This window comes from Mastigoproctus giganteus, chromosome 13 (genome assembly GCF_048544385.1).
Source record: "Mastigoproctus giganteus isolate SK-2022 chromosome 13, ASM4854438v1, whole genome shotgun sequence".
In the NCBI taxonomy this organism is placed as follows: Eukaryota; Metazoa; Arthropoda; class Arachnida; order Uropygi; family Thelyphonidae; genus Mastigoproctus; species Mastigoproctus giganteus.
In genome coordinates, this window is record NC_143587.1 from 103,302,174 (window position 1) to 103,317,268 (window position 15,095).

General features: G+C 35.4%; 1 protein-coding gene across 1 annotated transcript in view; it reads left to right on the forward strand.

Moving 5' to 3' along the window:
- Positions 1-15,095, forward strand: part of LOC150076319 (deformed epidermal autoregulatory factor 1 homolog) — a 116,090-nt gene that overhangs the window by 80,846 nt on the left and 20,149 nt on the right. Inside the window, exons 5-6 of the mRNA XM_090387322.1 lie at positions 4,840-4,943; positions 12,554-12,685. Of these exons, the coding sequence (XP_090243448.1) occupies positions 4,840-4,943; positions 12,554-12,685 (236 nt within the window). The remainder of the gene's footprint in view (positions 1-4,839; positions 4,944-12,553; positions 12,686-15,095) is intronic.

Below are 15,095 nucleotides of genomic sequence, written 5' to 3' on the forward strand. Positions count from 1 at the left end.
TTAGTTGCTAATGCTCCAAACAACAAACAAACAAACATCTCATATAGAATCTAAATGGAGATTAGCATTAGTAGAGGCAAATGATGCAAGAAAGCAAGCTTATACTGCATCAGCCAAAAAGAAACTTCCCATTTCACCGATCCATTCGCTCCAAAAGTTTGTTCACTTCATCCTAGAATTTATTTAAGCTATCAACTTCCACAATGACAGATGGAAGTTTGTTCCAGCAATCAACTATCCGGTGGCTAAAGGTAAATTTCCGCACATCTATTCGACAACTGTCTTTCCTCAATTTCAGTTTATGCTCACTCAGGTTTGTAATCTGAGCAAGAGGAAGAATCCCATCAGCATTGAGCCTGCTCAATCCATTCAAAGCCTTATACACTTCAATCAGATCACCTCGCAGGTGCCTAGTCTCCAGATGCTTCAATTTGCAGAACTTACTTCCTTCCTAAAATGAGGCTTTCAGACCTGTACGTGGTACTCAAGGTGTGGCCTGACCATTGCCTGATACAAGGGGATAAACACCTCCTTACCCTTGCTAGCAAAATTTCTATATATCATTGACAAGACCCCCCATGACCTGCTCCGGCAACCTGTCTGCACTGCTCAGAAAATTTCATATCTGACAATTATCCCTGGTCTCTTTCATTCTCCACTACCCTGAGTGTAACACCCATTTGGCACATTTCTCTTTGGTTACTGCTACCCATATGCAGTACTTTGCATTTGTCAATGTTAAACTTCAGTTGCCACTTCTCAGCCCATCTGCCCAACTTTTCCAGATCCTGTTGCAGCAGCATACTGTCATTACTGTTATTAACATCCCTGCTAACCTTTGTGTCATCTGCAGACTGTGACATTAAGCTTGATAACTATATATATAGTTGTCTTGCATGTGATCAAGGAACATGCAGAGGTTATAGAACATTCAGCTAATCATGGATTTCTTGTATTATTAATTGCTGTACTGTTTAGACTGTTGGAAGTATCAAGAGTTTGAAAGGCAAAATTTCTGAAAAAGGTATTTTAATTACAGATACTTCATGCATAAAAGCTGTCTGGTACAAAGAGGAGTGGTGCAAAACAATTTAACATATAGTTTTGTAGCATAGCTTCATTCATCAGTAAATTACTGAATGCTTTTGTTCTGAAGGGTGTGATTTTTTCTTAATGTAATATATCGTCTTCACTGCAATCTGATGCACTGCTAATACAATATTTTTTACATGACTCATAACAGATGCTTTATAAATCCAATGTCTCATAAATATCATTATTTTTTGTGCTTTCAAAATATTAGGAATGATTAAGTGTTTCTCCATACTTTTGCATCTAATCATGCTCTTATTGTGTACGTATTAAGCTTATACTTCCTGTAATTCGTTATGGTGAAAAATGTGGTTGTCCAACCTCATATTGTTAAAATCTTCACAACAAGATGCCACAATATTGCACTATCTCAAATACGTAACACTTTGCACTACCTCGAACAAATGATGCTAATTAAAATGATGCCAATTCATCTACTTTGATAGTACAATACGTTCAAACAATGCAATGGTACTAACCTGCCCATTTGGTGAACTTTCTGTAGTATTGGGAGTGACAAGCCAGTTATTGGCTGAAAGCAAACAACTCGCTTGTCACTATTGCAACACCAGGGTACCCACCCACCCACTGAAGAAAGGCCAACATCTTGAAACAGTGCTGTCTGGGTGGTGGTATCTGCCAAGAATTAGTAGCATTAGTCTTCTCTATTGGTGAAGCGTTACTTATTCGAGGTAGTGCAATATCATGGCAACTCATTGTGAAGGTTTTCACAATATGAGATATAATTAAAACAATGCCAATTTATCTACTCTGATAGTTCACTACATACAAACATGATGCAATTGGACTAACCTGTCCATTTAGTGAACTTTCTCTTAGTTTGAGGCTCTAGCCCAAAAATTGCCTTAGTCACTGTGCTCCTTCCTGTATGAAGTCTGCATGCAGATTCAGTTTTTGTTACATTAAGAAAAAAGTGTGTAATACATTCCTTTTTAAAAAAAAAAAAATTAACACTACCAATCGACTGCGCAAGTAATTTTGATTAGTGCCCAATGGACACTTTCCGCATAAATAGAAATTTTGATGAAAATGCTATGTGATGCTTAATATTAATTTTAACACATTCGTTGTCCAGCTTTTTCACTGAGAAACAATGATAATTTTCCATGCTGATACATGCCACTGGGAAATGGTGGCGGTTTAGTGGTATATTAGGAATGGCAAATGATGCAAGAAAGCAAGTTTCTACAGCACCAGCCAAAGGGAAAAAAAACAAAAAAAAACCTGCTCACATTATCTGTCTGATCCCTCTAATAACTTGTTTAGTTCTTCCTTAAATTTATTTACACTACCCATTTTTCACAGCACCTGATGGAAATTTGTTCCATCAATCAACTCTTAACTGGTTGAAAGCAAATTTCCATACATCTATTCTAATTAATCCTCTGTCAATTTAAATTAATGTCCCTTTATGTATAGTCTGAACAAGAGGAAGGATGCCATCAGCATTTAGCTTACTCAATCCATATAAAGTCTTAACCCTTAGTCAAAAATGAGAGTAGGAATGTGTTATAGGCCTCATGACACTGAGGAGTACAGCGAACAACTGTACAGAGAAACAGAGTGGGCCAATAAATCAGAATGTCTTATAATGGGAGATTTTAACTTTCCAGATATTGACTATAACCTGTAGGTTGCTCACTCGCACACTAGAAAGACGTTTGGGGATTTATTGATGACTATTTTATACAGCAGCATGTTTGAGATCTTACTCTTGATCTGACTATCAACAATGATTATTCATGCATTAAGAAATCTGCAGATAAAGGAACCACTAGGTGGCAGTGATCACAGTGTATTGATGTGGGATTTACTTAAAGATGTAACTACCATCAGGGGTAAAGGGAAGGGTTTTTGCTTTCATAAAGGTGATTACAGTGGTCTCAAAAAGTTTTTAAATTTTATACAGTGACCAACTTATGAGGTTAACAACAGCAAATTCTAAATGGAAAGCATTCAAGGAATTAATCTTGGAAGCTACTAATCTTTTCATACCAACAAAGAAATATTGTTCAAGATTTGGGCCTAAATGGATATCAGATGAACTAATAAGACTTGTGGCAGAGAAGAAAAATGCATGGATGCATATAAATAATCAGGTGACACAGAAGTGTACGGTAGATATAAGCTAGTCTGTAATCAAGTCACAAAGGAGGTTAGGCAAGCGAAGGCAGATTACAAGAAATCTTTGATAAAGAATGCAAAGAGAAACAGCAAAAACTTATTTACTTATGTAAATTCTAGAAGAAAGGGGATGAATCAGATTGGCCCACTTGATATTGATGGTTGAACTGTTGATGATCCTGCTCAGGCAGCTGACAAACTGCATCTATATTCACACATGTGAATTCTGTAAGGAAGTGGAGGCCAGAAGTTTATCAACTCTTAACAGTGAGCTAAATGATTTTGTAGTAACTGAGAGAGCAAAGTAGAGGAGAAATTGTTGAAATTGAACATGAAAAAGGCATCTGGAGTGGCTTTTTCATGTTATCTAGATGATCCTGCAGTGCTTCTTTAACCAGAACAGAGATTAAACTAACAGGTCTGTAATCACTCCTGTTCAAGGGAAAATAATGGAGTCTGGTTAAAGAAGCACTGCAGGTTCATCTAGATGAGACTGTAGTTATAGTTCAAACATAGCATAGGTTTGTTTAGGGGATATCTTGTCACCAATTTGATTGCTTACAACAGTGTGGTCACAAAGGAAGCGAATGCAAAAACATAATTTTGCATTCACTTCCTTTTGAGTGGGAGAAGACAGAGTGGTAATCAATGGACATTGCTCATTGCTGACTAATGTAATTAGTGGGGTCCGCCAGGGTTCAGTTTTGGGCCCATTAATGTTTTCTGTATTTATCAATGACATTGATGAAGGTATATCAGTCTTACTGTCCAAGTTTGCAGATGATGCAAAGGTTGGTAGGGTTGTTAATGACAGTAATAACAGTATGCTACTGCTGCAACAGGATCTAGAAAAGTTGGGCAGATGGGCTGAGAGGTTGCAACTGAAATTTAATATCTACAAATGGAAAGTACTGCATATGGGTAGCAGTAACCCTGGAGTAATATACCAACTGTTGTTTGTTTGTTTGTTATTTGGTTTTTAGGAGCATTAGCAACTAAGGCCATATTGCTCTGGGAACATGTGGTGGTCATTCCCTTGACCTTTCCGCATCCTCCTTATTTGGTGGTGATGGTGGTGACCCCGGTCTAATCAAGAAGCGTGTGCTATGCACTGCTGCTCCTTCCCACCTGGCTACGGAGGCGCCAATATACCAACTCTGCGGTACTACACTGCACAGTTGCCTGATGTTTGTATTTATTAATTTTTGGTATTATTTCAGGGGCACAGCTTACAGTAATCCATTCATAGGTGGACATTTGCACACATAGCTGACTCTGTGTGTGCCTGTTAAATAATAGTACCTACACACCAAATTTCAGGATTTTCTGAATAATAATAATAATATAGTTCTGTGAATGTTAGAAATACATGGATGGAAATCAAATATTGTTTTAATGTTATATTGTTAAAAAAAAAAAAAAAAAAGCAGCACATAAAAACAATTTATGAAATACTATAACAATTACAAATCAATTCTTTTTATATATCTAAAATTAACTTTTTATATTGGCTGTTTAATTTCTGTGTATAAAAATGTTCATATGATGCTTAAAAAGCTGAATGATTTTAATTATTTATTAAATATTTCTTTCTTTCTTTAGCTGAATCAGTGATAGTTACACCTGTTGCAACACCACAGACGCCCCGTGCTGCACCTACCGCTCTAGATTTTAGTGAACAAAGGCAGTGGTGGCAACTGGAAGAGGTAAAACATACAAATAGCATTTAACATGTGATTTGTTATGATTAAAATGGTTAATTCTTCCTTTTTTTTTTGTTATAAATTTAAATATCTTCACAAGTAAATATGTACTAGGCTTTACATACCAACTAAGAAATATTGTTCAAGGTTTAGGCCAAAATGGATGTCAGATGAACTAATGAGGCATATGGCAGAGAAGAAAAATGCATGGGATACTTACAAATTAACACATGACACAGAAGCCTATGATAGATACAAGTTGATTATGCAACCAAGTTACAAAGGAGGTTAGGCAGGCAAAGGCAGATTACGAAAAATCCTTGGCAAGGGATGCAAAGAAAAACAGCAAAGAGTTCTTTACTTATGTTAACTCTAGAAGGAAGGGGATGAATCAGATTGGTCCACTTGATATTGATGGGTCGACTGTTGATGATCCTGCTCAGGTACCTAACAAACTAAATGAATATTTTGCATCGACATTCACACATGAGGAGTTATTCAGCAAGGGGAATGCCAGAGGTGTATTCAACTCTAGCAGTAAGCTACAGAATCTTGAAATAACTGGGAGTAAAGTAGAGGAGAAACTGTTGAAGATAAACACAACAAAGGCACCCGGGGTGGATGGGATCTATCCAGTTATATTAAAGGAGGCAGCAAAGGAAGCAAGCAAACCCTTAGCCATAATTATGAGAGCTTCCTTGGACTCAGGGGAGGTACCCATAGACTGGAAATGTGCAAATGTGACCCCAATTCACAAAGGAGGATCAAAGGCTGACACAAGTAATTATAGACCTGTGAGCTTAACTTCTGTTCCAGGAAAATTAATGGAGGCACTGGTTAAAGAAGCACTGCAGGATCATTTAGACAAGACTTCAGTTATAGCTCAGACACAGCATGGTTTTGTTAAGGGGAAGTCTTGCCTGACCAACTTGATTGGATATTATGATGCAGTCACAAAAGAACTGGATGCAGGGAATAACTTTGATATTAATTCTTGGATCTTAGAAAGGCTTTTGATACTGTTGCACATGGAAGACTGCTACACAAATTGGAGCAGTGTGACATTGGAGGCAAATGCTGCTATGGATAAAGGGGTGGTTGAGGGGGAGAAGACAGAGAGTGGTAATCAATAGACACTGCTCATCGTGGACTAATGTTATTAGTGGAGTCCCTCAGGGCTCAGTGTTGGGTCCATTATTGTTTTCTGTATTTATAAATGATATTGATGATGTATATCAAGCTTAATGTCCAAGTTTGCAGATAATACAAATGTGTTGGCAGGGTTGTCAAGGACACTACTGACACTATGCTGCTGCAACAGGATCTGGAAAGGTTGAGCAGAATGGGCTGAGAGGTGGCAAATGAAGTTTAACATTGACAAATGTAAAGTACTACACATGGGAAACAGCAACCCCAGAGCAACGTATCAACTCTGTGGTACTACACTGACAGTGGTAGAGAATGAAAGGGACTTGGGGATGGTTGTGCAGGCAGATATGAAGTTCTCTGAGCAGTGCAGACGGGCTGCAAGAGTAGCTCATGGAGTATTGTCAATGATATACAGGAATTTTTCCAGCAGGGATAAGGAGGTGATTATTCCATTGTATAAGGCAATGGTCAGGCCACACCTAGAGTACTGTATACAGGTCTGGAGGCCTCATTTCAAGAAGGATGTAGAGCTGCTGGAACGAGTACAGAGAAGGGCAACAAGATTAGTGAATGGAACAAAGGGGTGCTCTTACGAAGAAAGGCTTAAGTTTTGCAAATTACAGTGTCTGGAGACTAGGCACCAGCGAGGTGATCTGATAGAGGTGTATAAAGCCTTGAATGGTTTAAGCATGCTCAATGCTGATGGGATTCTTCCTCTATCTCAGAAAAATCACCTGAGAGGGCATAAATTCAAATTGAGGAAAGACAGATGTAGGATAGACGTGAGGAAATTTGCCTTTAGCCAGCGGGTGGTTGGTTGGTGGAACAGACTTCCATCCCTTGTGGTGGAGGTTGATAGCCTAAATAAGTTTAAGGCTCAGCTGGACAGGTATTTGGAACGAACAGAGGGTTGAAGTGGAAGTGGGTTTTTTTTTTTTTTTTTGGCTGATGCTGCATAAGCTTGCTTTCTTGCATCAAATGCCTCTACTAATGCTAATGCTAACAATGTTTACAATACTTCAATTCATAACATTTCATTGACTAAAAGTTAAAATTTGGAATATTGATTTAAAAAATGTGCTAAATTTTATATTTTGACTAGATTATTAATGTATAATGTTCTATGTTTGTTTTCTTGTAACTGATGACTAAAAGAGGTGTTCTTTTTTTTTTTTTTTTTTTTTTTTTTTAAACTAAGCCTGGCTTATGATTTTTCCCCCCCCCTCATAGTACATAATAATTAGTTCTGAGATAAAATAGTTCAAACCTACCAAAAATTCAGAAATAATTTTTTAAGGTCTGTTTTTTGATAAAAATTTAATTTAAAACTAAATTTTAAGTTCAGTACAGTTTATGAGCTTGGGGTGACATTAAATTTAGAATATTAAAAAGAGGATGCTAATGGCGTTTTTAACTGATAATTAAAATATTAATTTATTTTAGCTAAATTTGAATGCACAGATGAAAATCAATTTATTTGTTCATTCATCTCTGCATTACAGGATAATAAAGTTAGATAGTATGAATCAGAGCTGTAATATTATTAATTTAATTATTAATTAATTATTTAATTAATTATTTAATTATTTATATTTTACTTTAATGTACCGGTAAGTTGTCGATTTTTTCCGTTTTAATTTCTGGAGGGTATCATACGGAAGTGTTCCACGTACTATATTGAGGTACACTCCTCTTATTAATTTACTAAGGATAATAAAGTAAAAAGTATAGCGAACAAGTTAAATTACAAATTTACTAAAACATCAAGGTGTGATAAATTAAAAGTTAGTATTGGCAGTAGAAAACGAAGCAAGAAAGCATGCTGCAACATCAGCCAGGGGGAAAAATACTACAGCATCAGCCAGTGGAAAAAATAAATAAATAAAACATTATCTGTCTATCCCTTCTAATTTGTCTAATCCTTATTAAATTGATTCACATTACCTACTTCCATAATACCCGATATAAGTTTGTTCTAATAATCAGTTATTCTCTGTGGCTGGAAGCAAATTTTTCCTTTTTCAATTTTAAATTTACTTCCCCTTATGTGTGTCATCTAAGAAAAAGATAAGGATGTCATCAGCATTTAGTTTACTCAATCCATTTAAAGCCTTAAACACTTCAAGTTCCTCACAGGTGCCTGGTTTCCAGACACTGCACTTTGCGGAAATGGAATATTTCTTGCTGAGAATACCCTTTGTCTATGAATAATCTTGTTGCACTTCTGTGCAAACATTCTAGCAAATTTAGCACCACATTCAAGTTGTGCATCTCTGTGCACAAATAGCACCATGTTTGTGATATCCCTATAACTTATTTTCACTGATTACAATAAAGATATAATTTCTGCATTTGATTACTTAACCAATACTTCATATTGGTTAAGTAATCAAATAAAATGAGGCTTACAGACCTGTATGTAGTAGTACTCAAACCTTAATGCCATAACCATTGCCTTATAACAGCAGGATAATTACTTTGTTTCTGTTTGCAAAATTCCTGTATGTCATCGACAGAAACATATGAACATGTAGCAGCTTGTCTGCACTGCTCAGAGAACTTAATTTCAGATTGGGCAGTTAACCCAAGTTTTTTTATTTTAAGTTCTCCACTACCTTGAGTGCAATACCACTCAATTGGTATGCTTTTCTGTACCTTGCATTTAACATGTTAAGCCCCAGTTATTATTTCTCTACCCATCAGCCTAATTTGTCTAGGTCTTGTTGCAGTAGTAGCATACCCTAATTCCTGTCAACAAGCAAGACACTACATGTGATATGCCTTCATCAATATTTTCAATAAATAGTGAAAACAATAAGGGGCCCAGAACTAACTTGAGTCCCTCAGCACTCAAGTTAGTTCCGGGCACCTTATTATTTCCACAAGGGCTAAATATCACTGGTCCAACAAGAGCTGTGCTCATATTAGTAATCATTATCTCTTATGCCACTCAACCATCTCTTTGACCACAGCAGTAACTTACCTCTAATGCCAACCTCTTCCAGTTTGTACAAGTGTCTTTCATGTGGAACAGTGTAGAAAGCTTTACTAAACTCTTAAACATATTGTGTAAAAAAAAAAAAAAAAAAAATATATATATATATATATATATATATATATATATATATATCCAGTTTTTTTGTGACTACATCATCATAGCTGATTAAATTTTTCAGACAAGATTTCTCCTTAACAAGTCTGTGCTGCAATTTCAGTCAAGATAATCTTGCAATACTTCTTTAATCAATTACTTCATTATTTTACCTGGAACAGAAGTCGCACTTATAGGTCTGTAATTATTCACTTTGCCCTTTAATTCCCCTTTTGAACAAGGGAGACATTTGCATATCTGAATTCAAGGATGCTGTGATAATGATGTCTAAAAGTTTGCTTACCTTTTTTGCTTTTTTAAAAATATAATTGGTTAGCCAATTATCAGCTAATTGTCAGCCCCAAGTGCCCTACTCACTTTTAGTTTCAATTTATTTTTCACTTTTGTCAGTTATCAAAAATTCTCTTATCTCCCAATTATAATGATTTATTCTGGTGTCTGCATTTCTAAAAACTTTACATGTAATGGAAAATATTTATTGTTTGTCAGCAACCTGAACAGGATCATCAGCAGCCATGCCATTCATATCAAGTGGCCAATGTGGTTCTTTCCTTTCTTAATGAGATTAAGTCATTATAAGAGATTAAGAGTATTGCTTTTTCTTGTTGCCTCCCTAATATGCTGGTGTAAGTGTGTGTTATCCATTAAATTCAGAAAAGCTGTTATTGTGTAAGTGACCATGCCAAAAGTTCCATTTTGTATCTGGAAAGTTAAAATCTTCCTCAACAAGAAATCGACATACATCTCCCTCTTTGCCCATCATCTCAATATATGTCAAACCCAGTTGGCTCTGCATTACACTGAGCAGGTGGATTGCCTTTGATTCTGTACTTCTTGATCAGGAGCATAATCCCCCCCTCCTATCCTTTCTGTATGCATTGTACTCACCACATTCAAGTTGTGCATCTCTATGCACAAATAGCACCATGTTTGTGATATCCCTATAACTTATTTTCACTGATTGCAATAAAGATATTAATTTCTGCATTTGATTATTTAACCAATACTTCATATTTATTTACTATACTTCTATACTATATTTCATTAATGTACAAGCCAGTATGTGTGTGTGTGCCTGTTTTTGCTCTTATTAATCCTGACAGCTCATATTTGCTTGACCCATGAGAATTTATAACCTCCCCCACCTTGCTTTTCAGGTTACTGCATGGCCTAATAGAAGCAGTGCAGGAATCAGTTTAATCTCTGCTTGCAGCTGCTGTTAAGCTATTTCTTTGTGCATACCTTCAAACGAGCAATTTTTCAACCCACCTAATTATGTCCTGATAGCATTAGTAAATATTCTTGTACTCCTGTTTGGGTATATACTGTTCCTGTAAAAACAGTCTCCTGTTAACTAGCACAGACCATGCTGAGAAAATTCTACCCCCATGAGCCTTACACAGTCTCTCCAAGGCAAAATTGATTGACAGACTCATCAGGTAATCTCCTGTCATGTCTGGGTCAAAATTTCAAACACTTTCAATTTTAATCCTAACTTACAGCTTTTTCTCATCATTGCTGCCCTGTACCTCATATTGGTGAAAATGGCGAAAATGTACACCAGCACCATTTGCTTGAGAATTAAGGAGTAAGACTACCTTTATTTTGATTGGGTCTCATAATTTTTTTTTTGGATTACCAATGGGTTTGAGCCTGAGTGGCTTTTCAACCCCGTATCACATACTATGGGAGGTATTTAACGACGTTCTAAATACCTCCTGTTCTAATTATTACTGATAGTAGTACTGTCCAAGACATTTTACATTCATTTAATAATATTCATTCTAGACTCAAATTTACATCAGAAAAGGAGGATATGGATACAGTCATTAAACTTTCTAAATTTCACGCTTACCCGGGACTTGAATAAAATCCAATTTAGCATCTATCGAAAACCTACAAACACCGGTATGTATCTACATTATAATAGCTATCGCCCATTCACATACAAAAGATCGATTATCTTTAATCAATTTCTAAATGCCTATAAATATTCAACGGCGGAATCTGCTTTGGACTCAGAAATACAAATATTAACTAGCAGGTTCTTAAACAGGGGTTATTCCATTGCCACAATAAACCAAATTAGGGTACAGGCTAAGGATAGGATACAAAATACTACACCAACCAACAATAGTAATATCAAAAAATACTTTATTTCTGTCCCATATATTGAACAGTGGCACAAACAGTTTAATAGATTCTTTAAAGATACCGAGTTTAAAATTGTGGCCAGGCCAATATGGAAGTTACACGCTATACTGAACAATCGCTCGGTTTTTTCTGTGTTCACAACACAAATTAATGATCTGGTATACAACATTCCTTGCGGTGATTGCGACTCGTCTTACCAAGGTTCGACACGATTTTCTCTTAATATTTGTGTAAATCAACATGAAGCCTCAGTTCGTGCTTCTCGTTCAGCAGTGTCAGAATTAGCCTTTCATGCCATTAGTGAAAAACATACTTTTTTATTTAACGAGGCCAAAATACTTAATGTTCAACGTAATTATACGTGACTATTAATTGCAGAAACCGTATAAATTAAATTACACGAGAATTCTGTTAATGTTCGGCGGCCATATTTGATCTCCGATGCATGGACCTTTACGCGCATGCGCGAAGACAAATAATTACTATTTAAGTTTCAGGTTCAACCCTATTTGATAATTTTCATTCCTGTGATGACATACGGTCGAAAAGCGTTGTCAGCTTCAAAAAAGAGGAAGGAAAATCGTTTTGAATATTTTCGTTAGATTCGTTTTAATTGTGTTAAATTGATTTTTAATTGTTTTAAATTGATTTGAATTGTGTTAAATTGGTTTTTAATTATTTATATTTTACTCTAATGTAAGTTGCTGATTTTTTTGTTTTAATTTCTGGAGAGTATCATATGGAAGTGTTCTATGTACTATATCGAGGTTAACTCCTCTTATTATTTTACATATATTAATATCAACGTAGAACGTATTGAGTATTACAGCTCTGATTCATACTATCTAATTCATTTTTTTAAACCCTTATTGACGATTTCATTCACTTCCTGTCTCTCCAGTAGTAAACTATCGATACACGCAGTTATGGGAGATTTTTGAATGGCTTGGTGCAAAATTACATTAAATCAACACTAAGGTACTCAGCTCAAAGTTACCATATTTCTTTTCTAAAATATTGCTTTCAAAACAACAATTTTTTTTTATAATTAATGTATTAAATGATGGCAGTATTGGGATTGAATGATATGAATATATACATATGATAAATAAAGATGAATAAAACTAATAATGATGAAAATAATATAGTTTATTCAAGTTTTACATGTATAAACGTCTCCATTTCTAATATTTTTTAGATGGTTAAAAATGTAGTACGGCAAGTTCAGGAAATTCAGAAACAGGTTGAAGTTGTAAAAGCCCAAAGTGCTGCTGCCAGGGAAGCAGCTTTACAGCAATTGAGGTTGCAGATGGAAAATGAAAAGAAAGAGGTATGTTAAACACAAACTTTAATAAGGATTTCACATGATTAAAAGATGATACAACCAATAAAAAAATGTAATACTTACTATTGCATTTAATTACCATTTGAAAAAATGGTAATTAAAAATTTATTAATTATAACACTACACATCATTTTTTTATAAATTTTGAAAGCACTGACTGAAGTCAGTCTCACCATGCATATAGTGACCTTCAGGTCACTATATGCATGGTGAAACTTTTATCTTCTGCCTGTTTTCAAGCATTAAAATGGCCTTGAATGCTCACAAGTAGGTAGAAGAGAAAAGAAGAGTATGAAATTTGTGGATTATCAAGTGCATGTGAGGGGAGCCTACCCAAAAAAATAGAGCCAAAGTGGCTGCAACTATGAAGACCAAATGGTAGATAATATGGAGGACATTTACAAAAAGCTGGAGAATGTTCCACAGAGACAGAGGCTCTCATAAAGATAGCCTTCCCTCCCCTTTCATCTCTTTTTGCATCTAGTGGGATATAAAACTGCACTACTTTCAAATAGATGGCTTTGCCAAAATATTAAGTGGCCGTTTATGTAGAAGATCAGACACTGCTCTGTTGTGCCAGTAAACCCAAAATCAAATCAAAAATCAAGCATTGCTAACTGGTCTCTAATGGTAAAACAGATAGCTTTAGCTATATTGCATTTTTGAAGTTCTAATTTCACATCAAACTTTATGACTGTTGTCATTATAGATCATCTACTATTTGAAGAAGGACCAGCTCATCCTCAAATAAGTGTCTTATCTTTTAAACAATTGGCAAATTAACCTTTGAACAAGACCACTGCATTGCATTGTCTTTGCATTTTAAATTCTGCTGGTAGTGGAAACTGATGAAAGGGCAAACTAGTCCTGTAAACATCTTGTTGTTGTTGTTTGGTTTTTTAGGAGCATTAGCAACTAAGGCCATGTTGCTCCGGGGATATGCGGTGGTCATTCCCTGACCTTTCCACATCCTCTGTATTTGATGGTCACGGGCTCGAACCCCGGTCTAATCAAGATGTGTGTGCTACACACTGCTGCTCCTGCCCACCTGGCTACGGAGGTGCCTGTAAACATCTTATTAGGAGAGAAAAGCTGCCATAGCCAAGTGATTAAGTGCAAGATTGCAGAAGTACATGCACTTGAGTGACTGTGGTTCTTAAAGACAAAACATGGTCATTGATGTGAATGTCAGATTGCTTTCTTAATATTTTTGGATTGGATATTGATTTATTTATTTATTTATTTTTTGTTAAAATATGCTGGATTGTAAAATTTACTGTAATAATTAAATATTTTATGTATATTGATATGTTAATATATTAATTATTAACCACTTAACGATTGTGTTTAATTTAGTCTTCTTTCCATATACTTAGCTTATGAGATTGCCACACGTCTGTGATAATATAATAATATCAGAGACATTATTAACACAGTAATCATATTTCTCTTTACAATCCAATGAAACCAGATTTATTATACATAATATTTCCCCCCATTCGGATGTTCTAAAACCCAAATGGGGGAAAGGTGACTTTATCCACTATTTAGAAACAAGATGGGCACCATTGCTGTTTATAACTCATGGTGGATCAGATTTTGACAAATAAACAGGGAATAAACATCAAATTTATAATACTGTGTGTGTGTGGAGGGAATAAGGGATACTTCTGTTGTAATCTGCCATCTTGAAACTGACTCCCTCTTAAAATACAGATCCAGTTTGTTTGAAGCTCATCCGTTTACAGTCTGTCAAAATTTATCGTATATGATTTACAACACAATATTGCATGGTTGCACTGACCTCATCTTCATCATTGTATAAACTAGTATTATCTGATAAAATGGAAATATCTAAAGAAAAATTAATTTTTGAGTCTCTGTTATTCCTAGTTTTTATTATAAGAAATAGCCTAATATAAAAGTAACTGCAATACCTACTCTCAGAAAACAAGTTACACTACATTGAAAAATAATTTTTTTTTTTATTATATTTGCCAGTAATAAAATAGCAAAAGCAAACATCGCAGTGCTAATCTAAGAAACCTTGAACTAAGCATTCACATGAAAGTAGCTTGTATATGCTGATATTATTAAAATTGATGAATGTGTGCAGCCACTTACGGTATTGTACAGTAGCCAGATTATAATTGCAGTACAAACTACATCATTTTACAAGGTAATGCCTGGATAGTTTAGCGAATATTTGTATTGAAATGCATAGTACCCATACCATGTATGGGGGAAAGTCAGGAATATTGTTAAGCCTACAATGGTAGGTTCTGACCTGACAGTTGCCTCTCCCTACTTTAATGGTTAATTGATGATTAGAAACCTAAATTTTTTTTCTGTCTTACTAAACAGAGTCACACTTTTATGGCAGGAGCTTCTGAAT